Source organism: Phoca vitulina, unplaced genomic scaffold (genome assembly GCF_004348235.1).
Source record: "Phoca vitulina isolate PV1807 unplaced genomic scaffold, GSC_HSeal_1.0 scaffold19, whole genome shotgun sequence".
Taxonomy (NCBI): domain Eukaryota; kingdom Metazoa; phylum Chordata; class Mammalia; order Carnivora; family Phocidae; genus Phoca; species Phoca vitulina.
Genome location: NW_022589722.1, coordinates 14,765,485 through 14,787,993, shown reverse-complemented (window position 1 = coordinate 14,787,993; position 22,509 = coordinate 14,765,485). Strand labels below are relative to the sequence as shown.

The 22,509-nt window shown below is 36.6% G+C and overlaps 1 protein-coding gene across 1 annotated transcript in view; it reads left to right on the top strand.

Annotated features, from left to right (window-relative positions):
* Positions 1-11,501, top strand: part of SLC5A8 (solute carrier family 5 member 8) — a 68,762-nt gene extending 57,261 nt beyond the window's left edge. Inside the window, exons 12-15 of the mRNA XM_032416768.1 lie at positions 816-1,021; positions 7,638-7,741; positions 11,040-11,119; positions 11,376-11,501. Coding sequence (XP_032272659.1) covers positions 816-1,021; positions 7,638-7,741; positions 11,040-11,119; positions 11,376-11,501 — 516 coding nt within the window. The remainder of the gene's footprint in view (positions 1-815; positions 1,022-7,637; positions 7,742-11,039; positions 11,120-11,375) is intronic.
* Positions 11,502-22,509: the final 11,008 nt, after the last annotated feature.

The following is a 22,509-nucleotide window of genomic DNA, read 5'->3' as shown; positions in this document are numbered from 1 at the left end:
AAGGCAAAAGCTGCTCTGTCTGGTCAGTATTCTTAAAAGAAGGGGGAAGTTTTCACCACAGAAGAAGAGGCCTACCAGCTTGAGGTTTGCTTTTGGCCCACTCGTTTGAACTAGGGCTTAAATCATTCAAGGTCCGGCAGAACACCTGGACTGCTGGTGAAAAGCAGAAGTGGGGAACCCAAGTTTTCCAAAGATTGAGAAACCAAATGTCTTCAGAGGGGACATCTCTTCTTGTCTTTAGAAATACTTGGTGTGGTTGTATGCAACATTGCAGTCATTTGTGAACACTGCTTCCTATTTCCTCCCTAATTACCCTGAAGCACAGTTACAATCATGCATATTGTTAAGTATGGAAATGAACTCTGTGTCTGCTTTCCCCTTCATAGTCTGTTGTTCATTTGGCATACCATTTGTTCACAGATTAAGCAAAAATAGAGGGGGCAATTGGCCTGGGGTCAACCATGTGATTGTTGTAGTTCTTCGGGTGTGAAGAGAGGAGGAGGCCAGAACAGAGTGCTAGCCATGGAAACAGAGTAGAAGGGATGGAATTATGAGATTGACAAAAAGAAAAATGAGCAGGGTGAGATAGGGATATGAAAAGAGAATGGAGTTACTGAGTCCCCAGGGCTCTGGGCTGAGGGTCCAGTGGCCCACACCACCCTTGACAAGAAGCAAGGATCTTGGGAGAGAGAATGCTTTTAGGAGAGAAGATGGTAAATCTGGCTTGGACCATGCTGAGCTTAATCTTCTGATGTTAATTTCTATCTCAAAGAAAACTATATTATTTTTCTTTTAAAAGCATTCTTGTTTTACAGGGAGCACTTGTTGGCCTGATGGCTGGATTTGCTGTTTCTTTGTGGGTCGGAATTGGAGCTCAACTTTATCCTCCACTGCCTGAAAGAACTATGCCACTAAGCCTTGAAACCTATGGCTGTAACAGCACATACAATGTGACAAATTGGGTGACAACCACAGAAATGCCATTTTCTACTAGTGCTTTTCAAGTACACAATGTGGGAAGGTATTGAATTAAGCTTTATAATGTCATATTTTAAAGAAGTGGATGTGACAGGTAGAGAACCCCAGTTGCTTTTTGTCTTGCCTACAGTGCTGTGATTTTCCCTAATTCTGAAACGGGTGGAGCCCTTGTGGCTTTCTGGCTATAGTATTTTGTTTGGAAACAACAAAAATTACTGTATGTTCTTAATTTTGGTAGAAACCTCTGCCTCACAGATCTGGAGAAGACTTGAATAATAACAAAAAAATTCTATTATGGGTAAATGCTACCAGATATCAGCTCTAGTTGAATGAAAAATCAGCTTGTGAACTAAAAATGTTTTAAATGAAAAGCAAAATTATAAAAGAAACGTTGCTTATATAGGTTTTGAAGTATAGCCTTTATAGTCTAAAAGCTACAATCATCTAAATATGTTAGATCATTCCTATTTGTTTAGATTTAAAAATTCCTGATCTTTAGAGCACTGGCAATGGGTTGCAGCTGTGATCAACTCACTTGCTAGAGTTTTCTGTATGCAGTATATTTTGGGCTCTGGATCCTTATTTCATCTGATTTAATGAAATGATGTAGATCTATGGGTAGGTGAGTGTTCTATAATATAGTGGATATAGGGCAAGACTTTCTTTAGTGGACAATTAAATGTCTAGCGTTAAAGCATAAACCCCTTGGAGATATTCAAGGAATACAAAGATGAGGTTGCTGCCCCCAAATTATTGCCCCCAGTTCCAGCTTTCCTAGAATGAAACCATTAAAGACTCATCCGCTTTGGGTCAAGACATGATGGCTGCCTTTTAAACTGGACGCACTCCTGAGAGAAGGAATGTGACTTATTATTCGTGATTCATGTTCGAAACAAAACCCAACTATGAGAATGGTTGCCAATGGAAGTTCAATGCTGGTAAATGCTGCATGAGTAGAGAGAAAAGGTAGTTCCAGAGCCTGAGGCATATTTGGGGGAGGTTTGACTAGGTGGGGTGCCGTGGGGTGAGGGGCAGAGAAATGCCAGAAGCAGTTTGGACAAGCATGAACACACTAATGTTTGTGGGGGGAGGGTAGTTGTTTGAGTCAGAAAGGGAGAAAAAAATAATAAAAGGGTACATGGGAGGACGCCCATGTACCCTTTTAGGGTTTCAGGATATACTTCTTTCAGGATATACATTCAGGATATACTTCTTGTTTCCCAATTTTGCTTAGCATTTGTCCTGATTGTATAAATCTCTTTATTAAAGAGTCTGAAGCAAAATATTTATTTTGATTCTGAAACAAATAAATTAGCTGAAATAAATTTAGTATGTGCCTGGTACCATAATAATTACTTTTATATGTTAGCTTATTTGTAAAATAACAGGTAATAAACAAGAATTTCTAAGAATGAACTATATACTCAGCTCTGGGCTGGCCATTTATGTAGTATCCCAAGAAAGTCTTCACCTCTTATTCACTGTGGTTCCTGCCTTCCAGGAAGTTATAGTCTATATGGAGAGAGTGTGCTAATATACACAAAACAATTAATTCAGTAAGCACAGTAAGTATAAAACTAGCACATGGTAAATAGTAATAAAGACTTGATAAATATCTGTTAAAAGAATGGATATAAACAAAGTTGGAATGATTAGCATCAAGACTTTAGAGAGGTAGTACTACTTGAAGGATACAGAGGTTGGCTAGAAGGAGAGGGTCTGGAAAGTCACAAAATGACCAGAAGGGAAGTTGGACAAGAAAATAAACACTTAAACAATACCCTGTGGTAGGTAGTATTCATAGGCGATCAAGAGAGCCAGAGGGATGAGGAGCCTAACTCTTGCTGGTGGAGTCAAGGAAACCTTAGGGGAGGATTACGTGAGCTGGAATTAATCAGGTGAACAGGGTTGGGCAGAAGGGACAGAAAGAAGTGTATATTGCACAGTGGAGAAGCAGTATATGCAAAGGCATGAAGGTCTGAAGCCACATGGCATTTTAGGAAATCATATATAGTTCAGTGTCCCTAGAGTACAAAGGAAGTAAACTACACAGCTGAAGATGAAACAAAGTACCCTTTGGTTGCCTAGATACCATGTTTCCATTACCTACATTTAGTTTTTATTCTTTAAGTTCCCAATGCTTGATGGGTATATACTGATAGCTCGTCGTAGTTTTAATTTGCATTTCCTTTATGATTAATTACATTCAATACCTTCTTATTATATGTTTTTTGGGCCATTTCCATTTGGATATTTACTTTTGCGACTTGGCTGTTGAAATCTTTTTTTTTCTTAAGATTGTATTTATTTATTCATGAGAGATACACAGAGAGAGGCAGAGGGAGAAGGAGGCTCTCCATGGAGCAGGGAGCCCGAGGTGGGACTCGATCCCAGCACCCTGGGATCATGACCTGAGCCAAAGGCAGACGCTTAACTGACTGAGCCACCCAGGCACCGGCTATTGAAATCTTTAATCCAGTTTTAAATGGATTCTCAGTTTTTTTCTTATTTATTTAGGACTTTTTGATATAGTCTAGGTACAAAATATATTTTGAAATATTTTTCTCCTGCTTTGTGGGTTGCATTCTTATTCTCTTAATGATACTTTTTGGTGGTCAGAATTTCTTCATTTTAATTAAGTTCAACTTATCAGTCTTTTTTTTTTTCTTTCAAGTTTTTATTTAAATTCCAGTTAGTTAACACATAGTGTAATATTAGTTTCAGGAGTAGAATTTATTGATTCATCACTTAAATATAACACCCATTGCTTATCACAAGTGCCCTCCTTAATGCCCATCACCCATTAAACCCATCCCTCCACCCATCTCCCCTCCAGCAACCCTCAGTTTGTTTTGTATAGTTAAGAGTCTGTTTTATGGTCTGCTTCTCTCTTTTCCCCCCCATGTTCATCTGTTTTGTTTCTTAAATTCCACATATGAGTGAAATCATATGGTATTTGTCTTTCTCTGGCTGACTTATTTTGCTTAACATAATATACTCTAGCTCCATCTACATTGTTGCAAATGACAAGATTTCATTCTTTTTTATGGCTGAGTAACATTCGATTGTGTATATGTACCACATCTTCTTTATCCATTCATCAGTTGATTGACTTTTTAGCCCTTTCCATAATTTGGTTATTTGGTTGATAATGCTGCTATAAACATTGGGGTGCACGTACCTCTTCAATTCAGTATTTTTTTATCCTTTGGGTAAATACCTACTAGTGCTATTGCTGGATCATAGGGTAGCTCTATTTTTAACTTTTTGAGGAACCTCCATTCTGTTTTCCAGAGTGGCTGCACCGGTTTGCATTCCCACCAACAGTGTAGAAGGGTTCCCCTTTCTCCACATCCTCGCCAACATCTGTCGTTTCCTGAGTGGTTAATTTTAGCCATTCTGACAGGTGTGAGGTGATATCTCATTGTAGTTTTGATTTGTATTCCCCTGATGATGAGTGATGTTCAGCATCTTTTCATGTCTGTTAGCCATTTGTAAGTCTTCTCTGGAGAAATGTCTGTTCATGTCTTCTTGACTGGATTATTTGTTTTTTGGGTGTTGAGTTTGATAATTTCTGTGTAGATTTTGGATTTCAACCCTTTATTAGGTATGTCATTTACAAATATCTTCTCCCATTCCAAAGGTTGCCTTTTAGTTTTGTTGATTGTTTCCTTCACTGTGCAGAAGCTTTTTATCTTGATGAAGTCCCAATAGTTCATTTTTGCTTTTGTTTCCCTTGCCTCTGGAGATATATCTAGTAAGAATTTGCTATGGCCAATGTCAAAGAGGTTGCTCCTGTGTTCTCCTCTAGGATTTTGATGGCTTCCTGTCTCACATTTATGTCTTTCATCCATTTTGAATTTATTTTTGTGTGTAGTATAAGAAAGTGGTCCACTTTCGTTCTTTTGTAAGTTGCTATCCAGTTTTCCCAACACAATTTGTTGAAGAGACTGTCTTTTTTCCATTGGATATTCTTTCCTGCTTTGTCAAAGATTAGTTGACCCTATAGTTGTGGGTCCATTTTTGGGTTTTCTATTCTTTTCCATTGACCTATATGTCTGTTTTTATGCCAGTACCATACTGTCTTAGTCACTACAGCTTTGTAATATAACTTGAAGTCCAGAATTGTGATACCTCCAGCTTTGCTTTTCTTTTTCAAGATTGCTTTGGCTATTTGGGGTCTTTTGTGATTCCACACAAATTTTAGGATTGTTTGTTCTAGCTCTGTAAAAAAATGCTGGTGATATTTTGATAGGGATTGCATTAAGTGTGTAGGTTACTTTAAGTGTAGACATTTTAAGAATATTTGTTCTTCCAATCCATGAGCATGGAATGTTTTTCCATTTCTTTGTGTCATCTTCAATTTCTTTCATAAGTGTTCTATAGTTTTCAGAGTACAGATCTTTTACCTCTTTGGTTAGGTTTATTCCTAGATATCTTATGTTTTTGGGTGCAATTTAAATGGGATCAATTCCTTGATTTCTCTTTCTGCTGCTTCATTATTGGTGAATAGAAATGCAACAGATTTCTGTACATTGATTTTATATCCTGTGACTTTACTGAATTTGTGTATTAATTCCAGCAGTTTTTTGGTGGAGTCTTTCAGGTTTTCTACATAGAGTATTATGTCATTTGAGAATTAAACCAAGGACTATAACAAGAAATAAAGAAGGGCACTAAATCAAAATAAAGGGGTCTATCTAGCAAGAAGATCTAACAATTGTAAATATTTATGCCCTCAACTCAGGAGCACCCAAATATATAAAACAACTAATAACAAATTAAAGGAACTCATTGATAATAATACAATAATAGGAGGGGACTTTAACACACGACTTGCACCGATGGACAGATCATCTAAGCAGAAAATCAACAAAGAAACAATGGCTTTGAATGACACACTGGACCAGATGGATTTAACAGATACGTTCAGAACATTTCATCCTAAAGCAGCAGAATACACATTCTTTTTGAGTGCACATGGGACATTCTCCAGAATAGATCACATACTAGGTCACAAATCAGGCCTCAATAAGTACAAAAAGATTGAGATCATGCCATGCATATTTTCTGATCACAATGCTATGAAACTTAAAGTCAACCATAAGAAAAATTTGGAAAGACCACAAATACATAGAGGTTAAAGAACATCCTACTAAAGAATAAATTATCACTCTTTTCCTATATTTTTAGTCCTTTGTGTGTCCCAATTAAGAAATCTTTGCTTTTCCTGAGGTCATAAAGAGATGCCTCTAATTTTTCATTTAAAAGCTTTATTGTTAACTATTTCCATTAATGAAATGTAATATACTTTGGAATTGATTTCTGTAGGTGCTGTAATGAAGACTCATTTTTTCCCATATGGATATTCAATTAACTAAACACCACTTATTGAAAAGACATTTCCTTTGCCCCATTGCAAGGCAGTGTCAAATTAGACGTAAACCAGATACTATTTTCTTGTGCGTCTGTATCTTGATTCTCTATTCTGCTCTATTTTGTCTGTTTTTCCCCCGGTAATACCACATGATCTTAATTTCAATAGCTCACTTCAATGTGTTTCCCTTCTTTCTGGGATCTTGGCCCCTCAAGTCCTAATTGTTGTGACTCTCTGGTGTCTTAAAAAAAAAAAAAAAAAAGCCTGCCTGCCCCATTCCTCCACTTTTTAAAAAAGATTTTATTTATTTATTTGACAGAGAGAGGCACAGCGAGAGAGGGAACACAAGCAGAGGGAGTGGGAGAGGGAGAAGCAGGCTTCCCGCCGAGCAGGGAGCCCGATGCGGGGCTCGATTCCAGGACCCCGGGATCATGACCTGAGCGGAAGGCAGCCACTTAACAACTGAGCCACCCAGGCGCCCCTCCTCCACTTTTTTTACATTGTTCTTAGCCAGATGGGTGTTCTAAATCAAGCTACTCTATTAAAGCTGAAATTGGGATTCTAGAACAATCATTTTGAAACAGATCAGGTCATGTTACCCTTCCATTTAAAATACTGCCACAAGTGCCGTTGCCCAGAGTAAAATCCAAACTTCATACAAATCTAACAAAAAAAAGACCTCTGCCTTCCTCTCATCTTGTATTACTCTTATGTTGCTCATTATGGTTTAGTCAGCTGGTGTTTACCTCTCTCTAGGATGCTTTCTTCAAGAACTTTTTGGTATTCAGATCTCAGTTCAAATGTCACTTCTTCACAAATGCCTTCTCTGACCACACATTAGAGTGTAGTTCCTTCTTTCCATTCTGTTTCATGTTACCTTGTTTTATTTTCTTTATAGTACTTCCACCAGTGGAAATTATTATATTTATTTGTTTAATTATTTATTGTATTTCTCTCTCCATTAGAATGCAAACTTTATGAGGGCAGGAGCCTTATCAACTCTTTTTTATGGTAGACTTTCCAATGGCAAGAACAGGGCCTGGGACATAAAGCAGAGTTGAACGAATACACATGGACATTTAGTATTATAGTGTATGGTCAAGGTTAAGTCAGGCTTTTAATTCTTGATCCAACAAGATCAAGTTGGAACAGTAGATTATGACATTAAAAACATTGTTAAATATTTTGTTTTGACTTTGCCATGCATGAAGATTTTCGAGACTGCTCTGGTTGCTAGTAGCATTACATGAAATCTTACAGTTATGCTTTTGTTCTCTCTTAGGACTCCACTGATGGATAACTGGTATTCTTTATCATATCTATACTTCAGCACTCTTGGAACATTGGTAACGGTATTCATGGGAATGCTAATCAGTTTACCAACAGGTAACTATCTAAACATTAGTATTGTTGTATTTACCTCTATATCAGCTTTTTCTGTATCTATTTTATAGCTATTTATGTTATTTTTCTATAGTCCTGTTAACAACTAGTTTAATTACTTGTTCCATTTTCCTCATGGGAAATGTGAGTGCCTGGACTTGAAAGCAGAAGATTCTATTTGAACCTTTGTTCTGCCATTTACTAGCTGCATAGACTTAAGGAAATCCATATGGCTACTCTGAGACTTAGCTATCTTATGTATAAAATGAGAATAGTGACAATTGACTTGCCTATCTCACAGGTTGCTGTAAGATAAAAATAAAGTGCTTGACAAAATCATATGTAGCTACTACAATGCTAGGATTTTACATGTATTATTACAACAATCCTGTGTCATGATCTTTTCATTGTCCTATGCTGACTTTTTGTAAACTGTAAAGAAGAATACACACGTAAGGAATGATAATTACAATCCTTACATTTGAACATAGTGTGAGGCTTTTTTCACATGTCCATAAACTTTAAAAACATTATTTAAAAAAACAGACTGATAATACACATCGTATACACTGCTCTCTGGGATTGCTATAGAGCTTTTATTCTGGGACTTCATTTTGTCTTCATTCTGTGAATTCCCTTGGTGTCCCTCCTGTGTTGGATTCCCTGTTGCCTGTATTGCATTATTTATAATTCTTGTTTATCCCCTTAACTGAATGGAGCACATCCTTTAGCATGTTCTTGAGAAAGGGTAGACAAGAGATTTTGAAGATGTGGTGTCTCTGGAAAAAAATTCCTTTAATTATCCCTTATACTTGATTGATCATTTGTTTGATTAGAGAATCCTAAAAAAAACCCACCTTTCTTGTTTCTGAGAGGATGTCTTAATTTTCTCCTAGCTCATTATGTTGTTATTTAGAATGCCAGTGCCATGCTACCTATTGGCCCTTTGCACGTGACCCATTTCACAATGACTGCTTTGCCTGAAGACCCTTCAGTTCGAGGACATTTTCCTATATTATTTCTTTTGTAATTTCCTGTGATTTTCTGTTTTATCTCTCTGGAAACTCTTGTTAGTCAAATGTTTGAGTCTCAGATAGTGATTCTAATTTTCCTCTCTTTTCTCTCCTATTTTCCATCACTGTGTCTTTTAGGTGACTACATGGGATAATTTTCCAATTTCTTTTCCAATAACTCTCAAAGGAGCACTCTGATCCAGTTTTGAGAATAGTCTATAAGGGAAGGAGGGCAGGTAGGAGGCTATTGCAGTAATCCAGGTGAGCGATCATGGTGGCTCGAAGCAGGGTAGTAACGTAGAGCTAGTGAGAAGTGCTGGGCTCCCTGATTTCCTGCATTCCCTCACCCATGTACATCCATAACAACCAGAGTGGGGGAAGGTAGCCCCACTGCCCTCTTCATCAAATGTGCAGTAACTAGTCAGAAATCCTATACTTTGTCCTAGTATGTCTGATGTCTTTGTTTGCTTTCTACTACAAAGCTACAGCACTGTGCCACTTGAAGGAATTCTATCAATCCTGTTTTGTGGCTCCTGAATAGCACTGCCTTTCAAATTCTGTGATACTTGTATTTATAATTAATAAATTATATTAATAATTAGCAGTAATATTAATATAATCATATCAACAATTATATTAATTATAATTATTATATATTGCAATGCATAATTATACATTTATAATAAAGTTTGTAGCTATTTATTACTTCTCAAACAGTTGTTTTAATCTATTCTGTTTCTTTTCAAAGAGGACTGTGCCTTTCTTCATAAATTAAATTACCAACACAGTAAATTTATTCTTTTGTTTGTTTTGATATATTTTAAGACAGATTTTAAAGTTTTCTTACCAGTAACCCAATTATTCAGATCAGGAATATACCTAAACCATCTCCTTGTACTATTTGACCTTAGATCCTTGTTCAACCCATTCCTTTTTCTTTAAGAAAATGGAGTATCAGAGCATTCCCTTTGAGCACTCCCTTTTTTTTTTCCTTAAAAGTTTTTATTCTGATGACCATATATGACTGCTTCTTTTGTTTTATAAAGTCATGCTTTACCTAGGTGAGCAGGCATCCAGTGATAAAAAACAATTCAACTTCATTAATTTCATAAATGACTTATTTCCACTTCACAGCAGCAATGAACACCTTGAAAAAATAATCTAGAAACATGAAATCCTTGGGAAATAAATAGGAATACTAGGAATACACTGCTTGGGAAATAAATAGGAATACTAGGACTCAGTAAGAATTCCGGCCATACAGACTTGGTTGGCATTTCAGTTTCACCTAACCATGTACTGTATACCGTGAGTGGCCCTGTCTCCTCATTAGTAAAATACGGTAAATAATGCCCTAAGTAGACTACGAGCTATGAGTAGAATAATTGTTTTACTCATCTCTGTCTCTCCAGCATCTAGTAGAGTCTCTAGTGGATGGTAGGCACTCAACAATGTTGAATGAATTAACTTAAAGTTGATCCTGTCTCCAGAACAGCAGAGGTTCCCATAATTAAAAGCCTAATATTTGTACTGAAGTGGTGGTTCCCAAATATTAGAGAGCATGAAGATCACTTTAGAAATTTGGTAAAAATCAGGATTCAGTGGCCCCACTCCAGAGTTTCTAACTGGGTTGGTCCAGGTTGGAGTCTAAGAATCTGCATTTGAAGTATGTCTGCTAGATGATTTGTACAAAAGTAGTTTGAGAACCCACAGTTTTAAAAAGCTTTGTCTTTGATCTACAAATAAAATACCAAAACAAAGAAAAATTTTTATAAAGCAGAATGTTAGGGAAGAGGAGTTGAAACACCAATCATTATATTGATTTTTATTTAACTAATTTATTCAATAATTCATAATTTCCTGCATTTCTTCATGCACATCTACATTCATAGCCATCAAACTAGGGGAAGGCAACTCCTCTGAAGCAGAGGCAGATGGCTTGATATTTTATTGGTAGATCACAGAGGATGCTTTTAAATCAGTTTCCCTACAAGTATTGGGCTCGTAGGTTAAGTACCATTGAGGTAGGTTACTTGCATTTAAGAACCATCTCATTCATCTTTAAACAGTAGACTCATTTGTCATACTGAGGGGCTTGCAGGATCTAAGACTAAAAGAAGGGAAATGGTGAACCAAGTATTCAGCACTATGTAAAAGATTCTCTTTCTCTGTGTGTTTTATGAGTGCCTAGAGATGAATGTGCACAAGTTAAATGCTTGTATGATGGGCCATCACTGGGTAGTTACAGATATATTTGTAACATTGTAAATGACGTAAATGTTTTTCAGGAGGAAGAAAACAAAACGTAGACCGCAGATTCCTATTAACCAAAGAGGACTTTTTATCCAATTTTGATATTTTTAAGAAAGTAAGTTGGCTTTCTTTCTCCTTAAATTAGTAAGACTGTGCTTTTATCACCAGGATAGAATACCAGTTAATCCTCAGACTCTTTTGAACTCTGACGGACAAGGAAGGTATTTGCCCTATTCTTTGATGGTCTATTTCTGTCGTATATCTTGTCTTCAATAGACCAAAGCTGATTTAGAGAAAGAAAAGCAGTAACAATTATTTAGAATTGAATAGTTCCTTTGTTTTCCAATCACTATATTAACATTTTCTTTTAGAAGGAGCATATTTTAAGCTATAAATCTCACCCAGTAGAAGACGGTGGAACTGATAATCCTGCCTTCAACCATATTGAATTGAACTTCCCAGATCAAAGTGGCAAGATGAGTGGGACTCGTTTGTGAAACATCTGTGATACTAGATGATCTTAAACAGTGACCCAGTTATATATGTTTTCTAAGATAATTGGATCAGGTTTAGATTTCTTTTTGGGGGGAGGGTTCTATAATGAGTGAAGTTTTTGGGGAAACTTTTGGGGGTAAAATTTTGTTAAAGCAAAGTGCAAACTCTTCACTTACTAAACTCATTAATTGATGCTGCTCTGGAGTTAAGAGTTTCAGCATTGGCGTTTCCCTCTATTTCTCTTTTATTTTAATGAAGCTGTCATTATGAAAGTTATGACCACATATATGCTGAAGGATTAACATACACATATACACACATACTTGATGGTCAAAAAGAGTATTTTTAAATTTGGGCATTATTAAAAATATTTTCCATGCATTTGATGCTAGCATATAAGTTTTGGGGTTTGCCAAAATCAGAAGTAATACTGAAAAGACCTTTTCTCCTTCAACATACTCTATTTTTAGGAAATAATGAGGTGACAGATCTATGTTGTCTAGATCTTTGCTTCTCATTGATCCATATCAGCCCTATCAGGGAGCTTATTAACCTTGGAACCAATTCTGGTTCAGGAAGGTGGTAATCAAGAAGCATCCTGTTTGGGACAGAACATGGCCCCAATGATCAAGGTCTTTTTGGTGCTATGTATCTATTCTTGTGCCTTTTTTTGCTAATTGTCTAGAGCTCCTGGCCATTGGCTGCTTATATTGCCTTACACTCTGGTTTTTACATGCAGTCCTAGTTTCTGACCCATCAGCTCAGGTTTTGTTGTACACTTTACTTTGCTTGCCTTCCTAGTTTCCTATCTACTGTGTTACCTTGGGCTTCTATGTCTTGAGATACCCAATGTGAATCATGCTACCCAGATCCTGGTTCACTAAGTCCCAGACTACAAATTAGAAATCCTATGAGCCTGATACTGACTAAAGTACTTTCAGCATAGGTACTTGTGGATTTGGTGACCCAAGAACATTTACATAATTAAAATGGTTAAGCTATGTGGAATTACATGATTGTGTTGAATGATATTAATTTGAATGTCAACTAATTTGCAGTCAATTGAATTTAAAGTGCATATGCTTAGAAGTCTTGAATTCTAGTGTATTCACCCATTTAAAGAGCTAAATTACAAAGGCAAACACTACTTTTTTTTTTTTTAATATTCTGAATTACTAACTATATGTTTTGTTCCATGCTTTAAAACTTCAAGTAGCAATCTCAATTGCTAAGAGTTTGGTCACAGACTTTTATCAATAACATTTATTTCTACAGTTCCCACATTAGATACTGTTTAGAAATGTGTTTCTTTTGTTTATTTGCTTGCTTTACAATGTTTTAAAATAACGTGAGAAACATTTAGGTACATTAAATATATTTTAGAATTAAATACTTTTTTGCTTATTTCCTGGTATTTAGGTAAGTATGCTCTGTACTTTTAAAGGTTGCCAATTGAAAACATGAAGCAATAAAAAAATAGGAAGTAGCATTTGTCTAAAGAAAGATTTATATAACATTTAAATTAATGATGTGTTCATATATTTCATATGTGTATAGATGTTATTTTTTTAATCAATATGTTTGTAAGCATGCATCAAACTGTAAATCTTTCTACATTTTTTAATGAGTAGGAAGATATAATCTTATTTGTTTTATGCAAGTGTGATTTGAACTATTATTTATTTAATAAGTGTAAATGCACATGTGTGTAGAATGCTTCAATTGTATGGTGACTAACATAATAAAATAAAATTAAAAAAATCAATTTTGGAAATCAAAGTCCAGTTATATAAATAATTTTTTTTCCTTATCTAACTGCAAAGGGATTATGCAATGTATTCTTTTTTTTTTTTTTTTTTTTTTAAGATTTTATTTATTTATTTGACAGAGAGAGACACAGCGAGAGAGGGAACACAAGCAGGGGGAGTGGGAGAGGGAGAAGCAGGCTTCCCGCAGAGCGGGGAGCCTGATGCGGGGCTCAATCCTAGGACCCTAGGATCATGACCTGAGCCGAAGGCAGCCACTTAACGACTGAGCCACCCAGGCACCCCTATGCAATGGATTCTTAATGAAAGATATGATACTTCCATTCTTGTCCACTTTATTTAACTAAATATCTTTGTGACTTTGGGAACTGTTGATATTTTACCTTTATGAACACATAAGAGTGCCAGACCAGATTCTTAAGAAATCAAAATACTGTCATTAATTATGAAAAATCATTTATCTTATCTGAATCTTTGGGTGAAACCAAAAAGAGGTAAAATGTTAATATATCATAATATAAATGAAATCATCTAATGTTCTTAATTATTTCTGAATTACAACAATCCCAACAAGAGGGAAAAGCCACGTAAGTAGTCTATTTTCATTTTGTCATTGACAGATTGTATGACCTTGAATTTATCCTTAATCTACTCTAATGATGGAATTTAACTCTAAACACTTAACTACCTCACAGAAATAATGTGAGTATAAAAGATTAGATAGCACTTTATTAGCTCAAATAGTGTTACTTAAAATTTTAATATGATTGGAAATCAAAATTTGAGACAAAGGTCACTTGCTAATTTTAAAAAAAGACAAACTGTTAATAATTTGTAATGTAATGATGTGGAGATAGTTCCTTCTCTAAAAAATATGTGCCATAGAAATATTGAACTCTATTTAGGAATCAGCAGGATTATTCAAACAGAGAGAATGGAAACTTTACTTTAAATAAAGCTACAGACCAATCGTATTCACTCCATAGAGAAATGAAAATTTTATATGTAGGATGTAAAATGGTATAAATATATATGCATCTATTTGATTGCTTATGCATTAATTTTCTCTCTAGACCAGTGGTTCTAATGGGGCAGTTCCTGCCTGAACATTTGGAAATACCTGGATACATTTTTGGTTGTCACAGCTGGTGATGAGGTGTTACTGGCATCTAGTGGATAGAATTCAGGGACACTATTAAACATCCTGTAATACATAGGACAGCCCCTCTTCACAACAAAAATGATCCTGCCCCAGTATCAATAGTGTTGGGTTTAAGAACTCCTCCCTGACAGGTTAAGGTTGCAATCTTGATTTTCCTGAAGTTACACATGCTGGTTTTGTTCCTTTAGGGAAATTCCCTTGACTCTTCTATCTGATCATTCTCATCTACAAGTGCGGATTAAAGTTTCACTGGCATACGCAATGTTAGGATACAGAATAATGACCGTATATTTTCATAGCATTTTGAAAATATTAAGGAATATAAAATTGTGAATAATTATAAAAACAACTCTTATGAAAGTTTCATTTTGCAACATGATTTCCAACATTAACGCACATTAAGATGAAGGAAATATCAAATATATGAATATGAAGATTTCATAATTTTGTTTTACTTTTGAAAACCCCAGGAAGTATAGTTTATTTGTTAACAACTCAGTTTCTGTCCATGATGTAGACACAAGGGACAGGGATAGGCTTGAGATCAGGGGAATGACTCTCTGTGTCAATTCTTGTAGGAAATTCTTAGTTTTTTCCAATAATAGTTGTTGATACAGAGTCAACTGAATGCATGTGCAGTTACTGAAAATTCACCACATAATTTAGTTATTGTAAAATTTACTTTTATATATAAGTTGTGTGCCCATTGTGAAAAATCTTGAGGGAACTGAACATTACAGTGTAAAACATGTTTGCATTTCTGATTTTTCAACTTGCTGCTTAAACCCTCTGCAAGTGTCTTTGCAGTTGTCTGTTCTTGGGGAAGAAAAGTCAAATTGAATATAATTAAGTTTATCAGGTTTTACAGAGTTATTTCCACTCTACCACATAAAGGACTTTTTCTGTATATTACATGCAGATTATAAAAGTGTAAGCAAATAAACATGCAGAACTTTTGTCGCTGAAGAATATTTTATGCTTTAAGTAATTAACACTGTATTTGAAAATAAAAAGTCACATCTTCAGTGTGATAACTGGATCCTAGGGTAGTTCTATTTTTAACTTTTTGAGGAACATCCCTACTGTTTTCCACAGTGGCTGTACCAGTTTGCATTCCCACCAACAGTACAAGAGCGTTTCTTTTACTCCACATCCTTGTCAACACCTTTTGTTTCTTGTGTTGATTTTAGCCATTCTGACAGGTGTGAGGTGATATTTCATTATAGTTTTGATTTGTATTTCCTTGATGATGACTGACATTGAACATCTTTTCATGTGTCTGTTGGCCTCTTTGGAGAAATGTCTATTCATGTCTTCTACCCATTTTTAGTTTGTTTTTTGTTTTTTGGGTATTGAGTTGTATCAGTTTTTTATTTGGGATACTAACCCTTTATTGGATATGTCATTTGCAAATATCTTCTCCCATTCTGTAGGTTGTCTTTTAGTTTGTTGATTGTTTCCTTTGCTGTGCAGAAGCTTTTTGTTTTGGTGTAGTACCAATTGTTTATTTTTGTTTTTATTTCCCTTGCTTCAGAAGACCTATCTAGAAAAATGTTGTTACTGCCAATGTCATAGAAATTACTGCCCGTGTTCTCTTCTAGGATTTTTATGGTTCAAGGTCTCACATTCAGGACTTTAATCCATTTTGAGTTTATTTTTGTGTATGGTGTAAGAAAGTGGTCCAGTTTTATTCTTTTTGTCCCAACACCATTTGTTGAAGAGATTGTCTTTTTCCCCATAGCATATTATTTCCTGCTTTGTTGATTAATTGACCACAGAATTGTGGGTTTATTTCTGGATTTTCTATTCTGTTCTATTGATCTATGTATGTATTTTTGTGCCAGTACCATACTGTTTTGATTACTACAGCTTTGTAATATAACTTTAAGTCTGGAATTGTGATACCACCAGCTTTGCTTTTCTTTTTCAAGCTTGCTTTGGCTATTCGGTATCTTTTGTGGTTCCATTTGAATTTTAGGATTGTTAGTTCTAGTTCTGTGAAAAATGCTGGTGGTATTTTGATAGGAATTAAATTAAATGTGTAGATTGCTTTGGGTAGTACAGACATTTTAAGAATATTTGTTCTTCCAATCCATAAACATGGAATATCTTTCCATTTCTTTGTGTCATCTTCAATTTCTTTCATCAATGTTTTATAGACTACAGGTCTTTTACCTCTTTGATTAGGTTTATTGTATCTATTATATCTATTAGTGGTTTTTGATTTGTGGTTACCATTCAGTTTATATAGAACATTTTCTGCATATAGCAGTCTTTATTAAGCTGATGGTTGCTTAATTTTGAACTCATTCTTTACACCTTTCCCCTCCATGTTTCAGATGTTTGGTATCATCTTTTACATCCTTTTGTGCTTCTCTTGACTGATTTTTATAGATTTACTTTTTTTTTTTTTTTTTTTTTTTGCTTTTGTGCCTTTTATTTTTCTTAGTCTTATTTATGGTTTTTGTTTTCCACTCACAGTCACACTTAACATTTCTTGTAAGGCTGGCTTAGTGGTCATGAATACTTTTCACTTTTGTTTGGGAAACTCTTTATCTCTCCTATCCTGAATGATAGCCTTGCTGGAGAAAGTGTTCTTGGTTGCAGCTTTTCCCCTTTTAGCACTTTGAATACATCATGCCACTTTCTTCTGGCCTGCAAAATTTCTGCTGAAAAATCAGCTGATAGCCTTATGGGGCTTCATTTGTATGCGACTGTCTTCTTTCCTCTTGCAAACTTTAAAATTATTTCTTTAGCACTATTATTTTTGCCATTTTAATATGTGTTTTGGTGTGGAGCTGCTTGGGTTGAATTTGTTGGGGGCTCTCTGTATCTCCTGAATCTGGATCTCTCCCTCCCCAAATTTAGGAAGTTTTCAGCTATTATTTTTTCGAAAACATTTTCTCCTCCCCTTTCCCTCTCTTCTCCTTCTGGAATCCCTATGATGCAAATATTTTTATGCTTGAGGGAGTCACTGAGTTCTCTAAGTCTATTCTTATTACGCAGTATTTGTCTCTCACCTGTTCAGCTTGGTAAGTTTCCACTACTCTATTTTCCAGATCACTGATACATTCCTCTGCTTCCTGTAGCCTACTATTTATTCTATCTATTGTATTTTTTGAGTTCTTCATTTATTGAATTCTTCATTTCAGATATGTTATTTTTTATCTTTTTGTCAAGGGTCTCACTGATGTTCTCCATCCTTTTCTGAAGTCCTGTGAGTATCTTTATGGTCATTACTTAAATTCTGTATCAGACATATTACTTATTTCCTCTTTCACTTATATCTCCTGTTGTGATTTTTGTCCTTTTCTTTCATTTGGGACATATTTCTGTGTCTCATTTTGTCTACCACTCTGTATCTATTTCTGTATTAGGAAAATCTGCTCTTGAAAGTAGAAGACACATGAAGAAGAGGTCCTGTAGTGACCTCCAGTGTAATGTCCCCTGTTTACCAGAACCTGGCTCTTCAGGGGAGTCTCTTATGTTTGTTGCTTGCATTCTGCTATTGCATCTGAGTCACTTTACCTTTCAGTCCAGACATCTTCACTGACTCTTTGCCTTTTGTGGGCTGTGTTTGCTCTCTGTGATGTTAGTGAGACCCAGGCATGCTGCCTCTGAGGGGCCATGACAGCAGAAGGGCTTTTTCTGGGTGGTGGTGTTAGCAAAGTGCACTGAGTTGCTAGTCCTGGCCCTATCCCCTACAGCCCAGTAGCTGCTGGGAGTGCAGCATGCAGTAGCTGAAGTGGCCAGGGGCCTGTAGCATCTGTTCATGAAGTGGCTGGGTATGGTATCTGTGCTCCTCGTGTCTATGTGAGCAATGGCTGGGTAAGAAGTGTGCAGCTGGGGTGTGCAACACCTGTGCATGCAGTGGCTGCATAGGATGTGTGGGATTTAGCAAAATTTGTGCTGAGCACCAGTCCTAGGCCAGATCTCCTGAAGTATGGTGGCCATGGGTCTATGGCACACATAGGCAGTGGCTGGGTGAGGTACATGTGGCATTAACAAAATTTACACTGAGCCCAGTGGCAAGGCCAGCAGGCTTGGAATCCTCAGGAGAACTCATGAGCTGGGCTCACTGTGAGCAGGTTGGGTAGCAAGTGTCTGTGCAGTGCTGCTTCCCACACATGGTTCTGTGTTTATGCTGGGGAGGGGGGGCACGGGTAGGAAAATGTCACCTGCCAGCTCCTTTTTTCCCCAAGAAGTCCACCAACATGCTTCAAAATCAGTATAAACAGATTTCCCTCCCATTGTGCAGGAAAATGTCACCTGCCAGCTCCTTTGTTCCCCAAGAAGTCCACCAACATGCTCCAAAATCTGTATAAACAGATTTCCCTCCCAACTATGTTGCCTCTCCTTGGGCTGTTGTTTCTTTAAGCCAGGAGACTGGCTATCACTCACCTTCCCATTGCTGAGTCAGTTGACTTAAAGCGCCAGGCTCCAAGTCCCAGTGGTTATACAAATTCATGGAATTTAGCCCCTTCTAGTTTTCAAAGCCAACATTATAGGGATTCATTTTCCCCATGTGGGCTCTCTGGTGCTTTCCCTTTTCCAAGACTACAGCTCTCTCCCTCCTGCAGGCAGCTCCTGACCACTGTTCTTGCCCTTCCTAACCTCCCCAGTGCAGCTTCTTCTATACATTTAGTTGTGGAGTTTGTTCTGCCAGTCTTTGGATCACTCTCCGTTTTATTTACTTGGATGTGAGTGATATCTAGTTGTAAACGCAGGATGAGGTGAGCTCAGGGTTCTCCTACTTCACCATCTTCCCAAGGCTCTCCAGCTGATACCTCCAGTTTTGTTTTGTTTTGTTTTTTCAAGATTGCATTGGCTATTCAGTGCCTTTGTGGTTCCATACAAATTTTAGGATTGTTTGTTCTAGTTCTGCGAAAAATGCTGTTGGTATTTTCATAGGGATTGCGTTAAATCTGTAAATTGCTTTGGGTAGTATGAACATTTTAACAATATTTGTTCTTCCAACCCATGAGGAATGCTATGGATTTTTATGTTAATTTTGTTTCCTACAACTTTACTGAATTCTTTAATTTTTAGTAATTGTAGTCAGACTTTATATATTTTCTCGATAAAAAATCTGTAAATAGAAACAATTTTACTTCTTTTGCATTTCTGATGTCTTTTATTGTCTGATTGCTCTGGATAGGACTTTAAGAACTATGTTGAATAGGAGTGATGAGAGTTGGTATCTTTGTTCTTGCTCTTAGAGGAAGAGCTTTCAGCTTTTCACTATTGAGTATGATGTTAGCTGTGGGGTAGCCATATATGACCTTTATTATGTTGAAGTATGTTCCTTCTATACGTAATTTGTTAGGAGTTATTATTATGAACAAATGTTGAATTTTGTCAAAAACTTTCTGTGCATCTATTGAAATAATCATATTTTTTTCTTTCATTCTATTGATGAGATGTATCACTATATTGATTTGTGTATGTTGAACCATCATTGTACCCAGGGATAAATCCCACTTGATCATGGTGAATGACCCTCTTTTTTTTTTTAAAGATTTTATTTGAGAGGGAGCATGAGCAGGGAGGAGGGGCAGAGGAAGAGGGGCAAGCAGATTCTGTGCTGAGCACAGAGCCCAACGCAGGGCTTGATCCCAGGACTCTGGGATCATGACCTGATCCAAATGCAGATGCTTAACTGACTGAGTCAACCAGGTGCCCCTGTAAATGACCCTCTTAATGTGCTGCTGAATTCAGCTTACTAGTACCTTATTGAGAATTTTTGCTTCTTACTCATCGGGGACATTGGCCTGTAGTTTTCTTTCTTTATAGTGTCCTTTTCTGGTTTTGGTATCAGAGTAATCCTGACCTTGCAAAATGAGTTTTGAAGTCTTCCATCCTCTTTGATTTTTTTTTCTTTTTCTTTTTTTTTTTTTGTGGAGATTTGAGAAGTATTGACATTAATTCTTAAATATTTGGTAAAATAGACCATTGAAGCCATCTGGACTGGAGCTTTTCTTCGTTGGGAGATTTTTGATTACTGATTTGATTACCTTACTAGAAATTAGTCTGTTTAGATTTATTTCTTCCTGATTCAGTCTTGGTAGGTTGCATGTTTCTAGGAATTTTTTCATTTCTTCTAGGTATTCCAGTTTGTTGGCATGTAGTTGTTCTTAGTTGCCTCTTAGGATCTTCTTATTTCTGTGGATTAAGTTGTAATGTCTCCTTTTTCATTTATAATTTTGTTGATTTAGGTCCTCTCTTTTTCCTTGGTTAGTCCTGCTAAAGGTTTGTCAGTTTTGTTTAACAAAACTAACAGTTGGTTTTATGAAAAGATAATCTTTTGGAATTTTCTTGTTATTTCTGCTCTAATATTTATTATTTCCTTCCTCTGCTATCTTTGGCCTCAGTTTTTCTTCTGTTTCTAGTTCCTTATGGTGTGGAGTTAGGTTATTTGAGATATTTCTTGTTTATTAATGTAGGCATTTGCTGTTATGAACTTCCCTCTTAGAACTGCTTTGCTGCATCCCATAAGTATTTTGTTTCAATTTTCATTTGTCCCAAGATAATTTCTTCTTTGATCCATTGGTTGTTCAGGAGATTGTTATTTAACTTCCATGCATTCATGAATTTTCCAGTTTCCTTTATTGAGGTCTAGTTTCATACCATTATGGGCAGAGAAGATACTTGGTATGATTTCAGGCTTTCTGAATTTGCTAACATATAGTCTATCCTAGAAAATGTTCCATGTGCATTTGAGAAGAATGTGTATTCTGGTGTTGTCAGATAGAATGTTCTCTATATGTCTGTTAGGTCCATTTGGTCTATAGTGTTATTCAAATCTGCCATTTCCTTATTGATTTTTCTGTCTGGATGATCTTTCCATTATTGAGAGTGGGTACAGAAGTCCCCAACTAGTACTGTATTGCTGTATTGCTGTTCATTTCTCCTTTTAGCTCCATTACCTTTGCTTTATATATTTAAGTAAGTGTTCTGAATGTTGGGTGCAAATATTTACAATTGTTACATTTTCTAGATGGATTAACCCCTTTATCATTGCATAGTGACCTTCTTTGCCTCTTTTTTACTATTTTAGCTTAACACTTATTTTGCCTAACGGAAGTATAGCTACCCTTGGATTTTGTTCTGTTGGTTACCATTTATTTGAAATATCTTTTTCCGTCTCTTCACTCAGTCTATGTATGTCTTTTAGGCGGTATATCATTGGATTTTTTTTATGCATTCAGCCATTCTATGTGTTTTAAGAACCTGAATCAGGCAGATCTGCATCCCACCGAGTTCCCTGGTCATGGCTCTGCAGATAAAGCCACTGGTTGGGACTACTTCTTGGGCATTGCAGCTAGGAACTCAGTTTTCCAAGATCTGACTGCTGGTTGTTGCAAGCCCCTCCCCACTTCTCCATCACAATCAGATTCCCAGTGGTCAAGTCCTGCAGATTCCCCTGCAATTCCTGGGGGTAAAATTGGAATGGGGATTCCTAAAAAGTGACCCACAGCACTGGGAGTGCTGGTTGTCCACACTGGGCTCTCTTTCCCTCCTCTGGAGGAACTGTAGGCTCAGGCAAGACCTCTTGGCATAGCACAGTACCAGCCTGGAGGAGGGGCAATGTGGTCAGCATGTAGCTGCTCCTCTTACTCTTCTAATGTGGTCTTTTTTCGGTCTCCATGGTACAGAGGGTGCTTCAGCATTACCCCTGCATTCTAAGTTTCTCTCAGTGGTCTTATCCATGAATAGTTGTTAGTTTTCATTTTGTGAGGAAGAGCAAAGTCAGGAACCTATGTCTCCATCTTGGTGATGTTACTCCTGACACTTGATTTCTTGTAAAGTACATCAGAAATTCTCTTCTATAATCTTCTTTGCCTTTCTCCCCTCAACAAATCTAAAACCACCTTAAGATGTTCACCACATTTTCCTTGTACCCCAAACAGGGAAGGTAAATAAGTACATTCACTGTAGTGGTAGAAAGAAATGAAGGAAAGAAGAGTGGGCAAGCAGGACGGTGGGAGGGAAGAGGAAGGGAGGGAGAGAGTATAGGAGGAAAAGAGGAAGAGAGGAATTGTATGCCAGAAATGTATCAGGAATTGTGATTGTCAGAAGCAC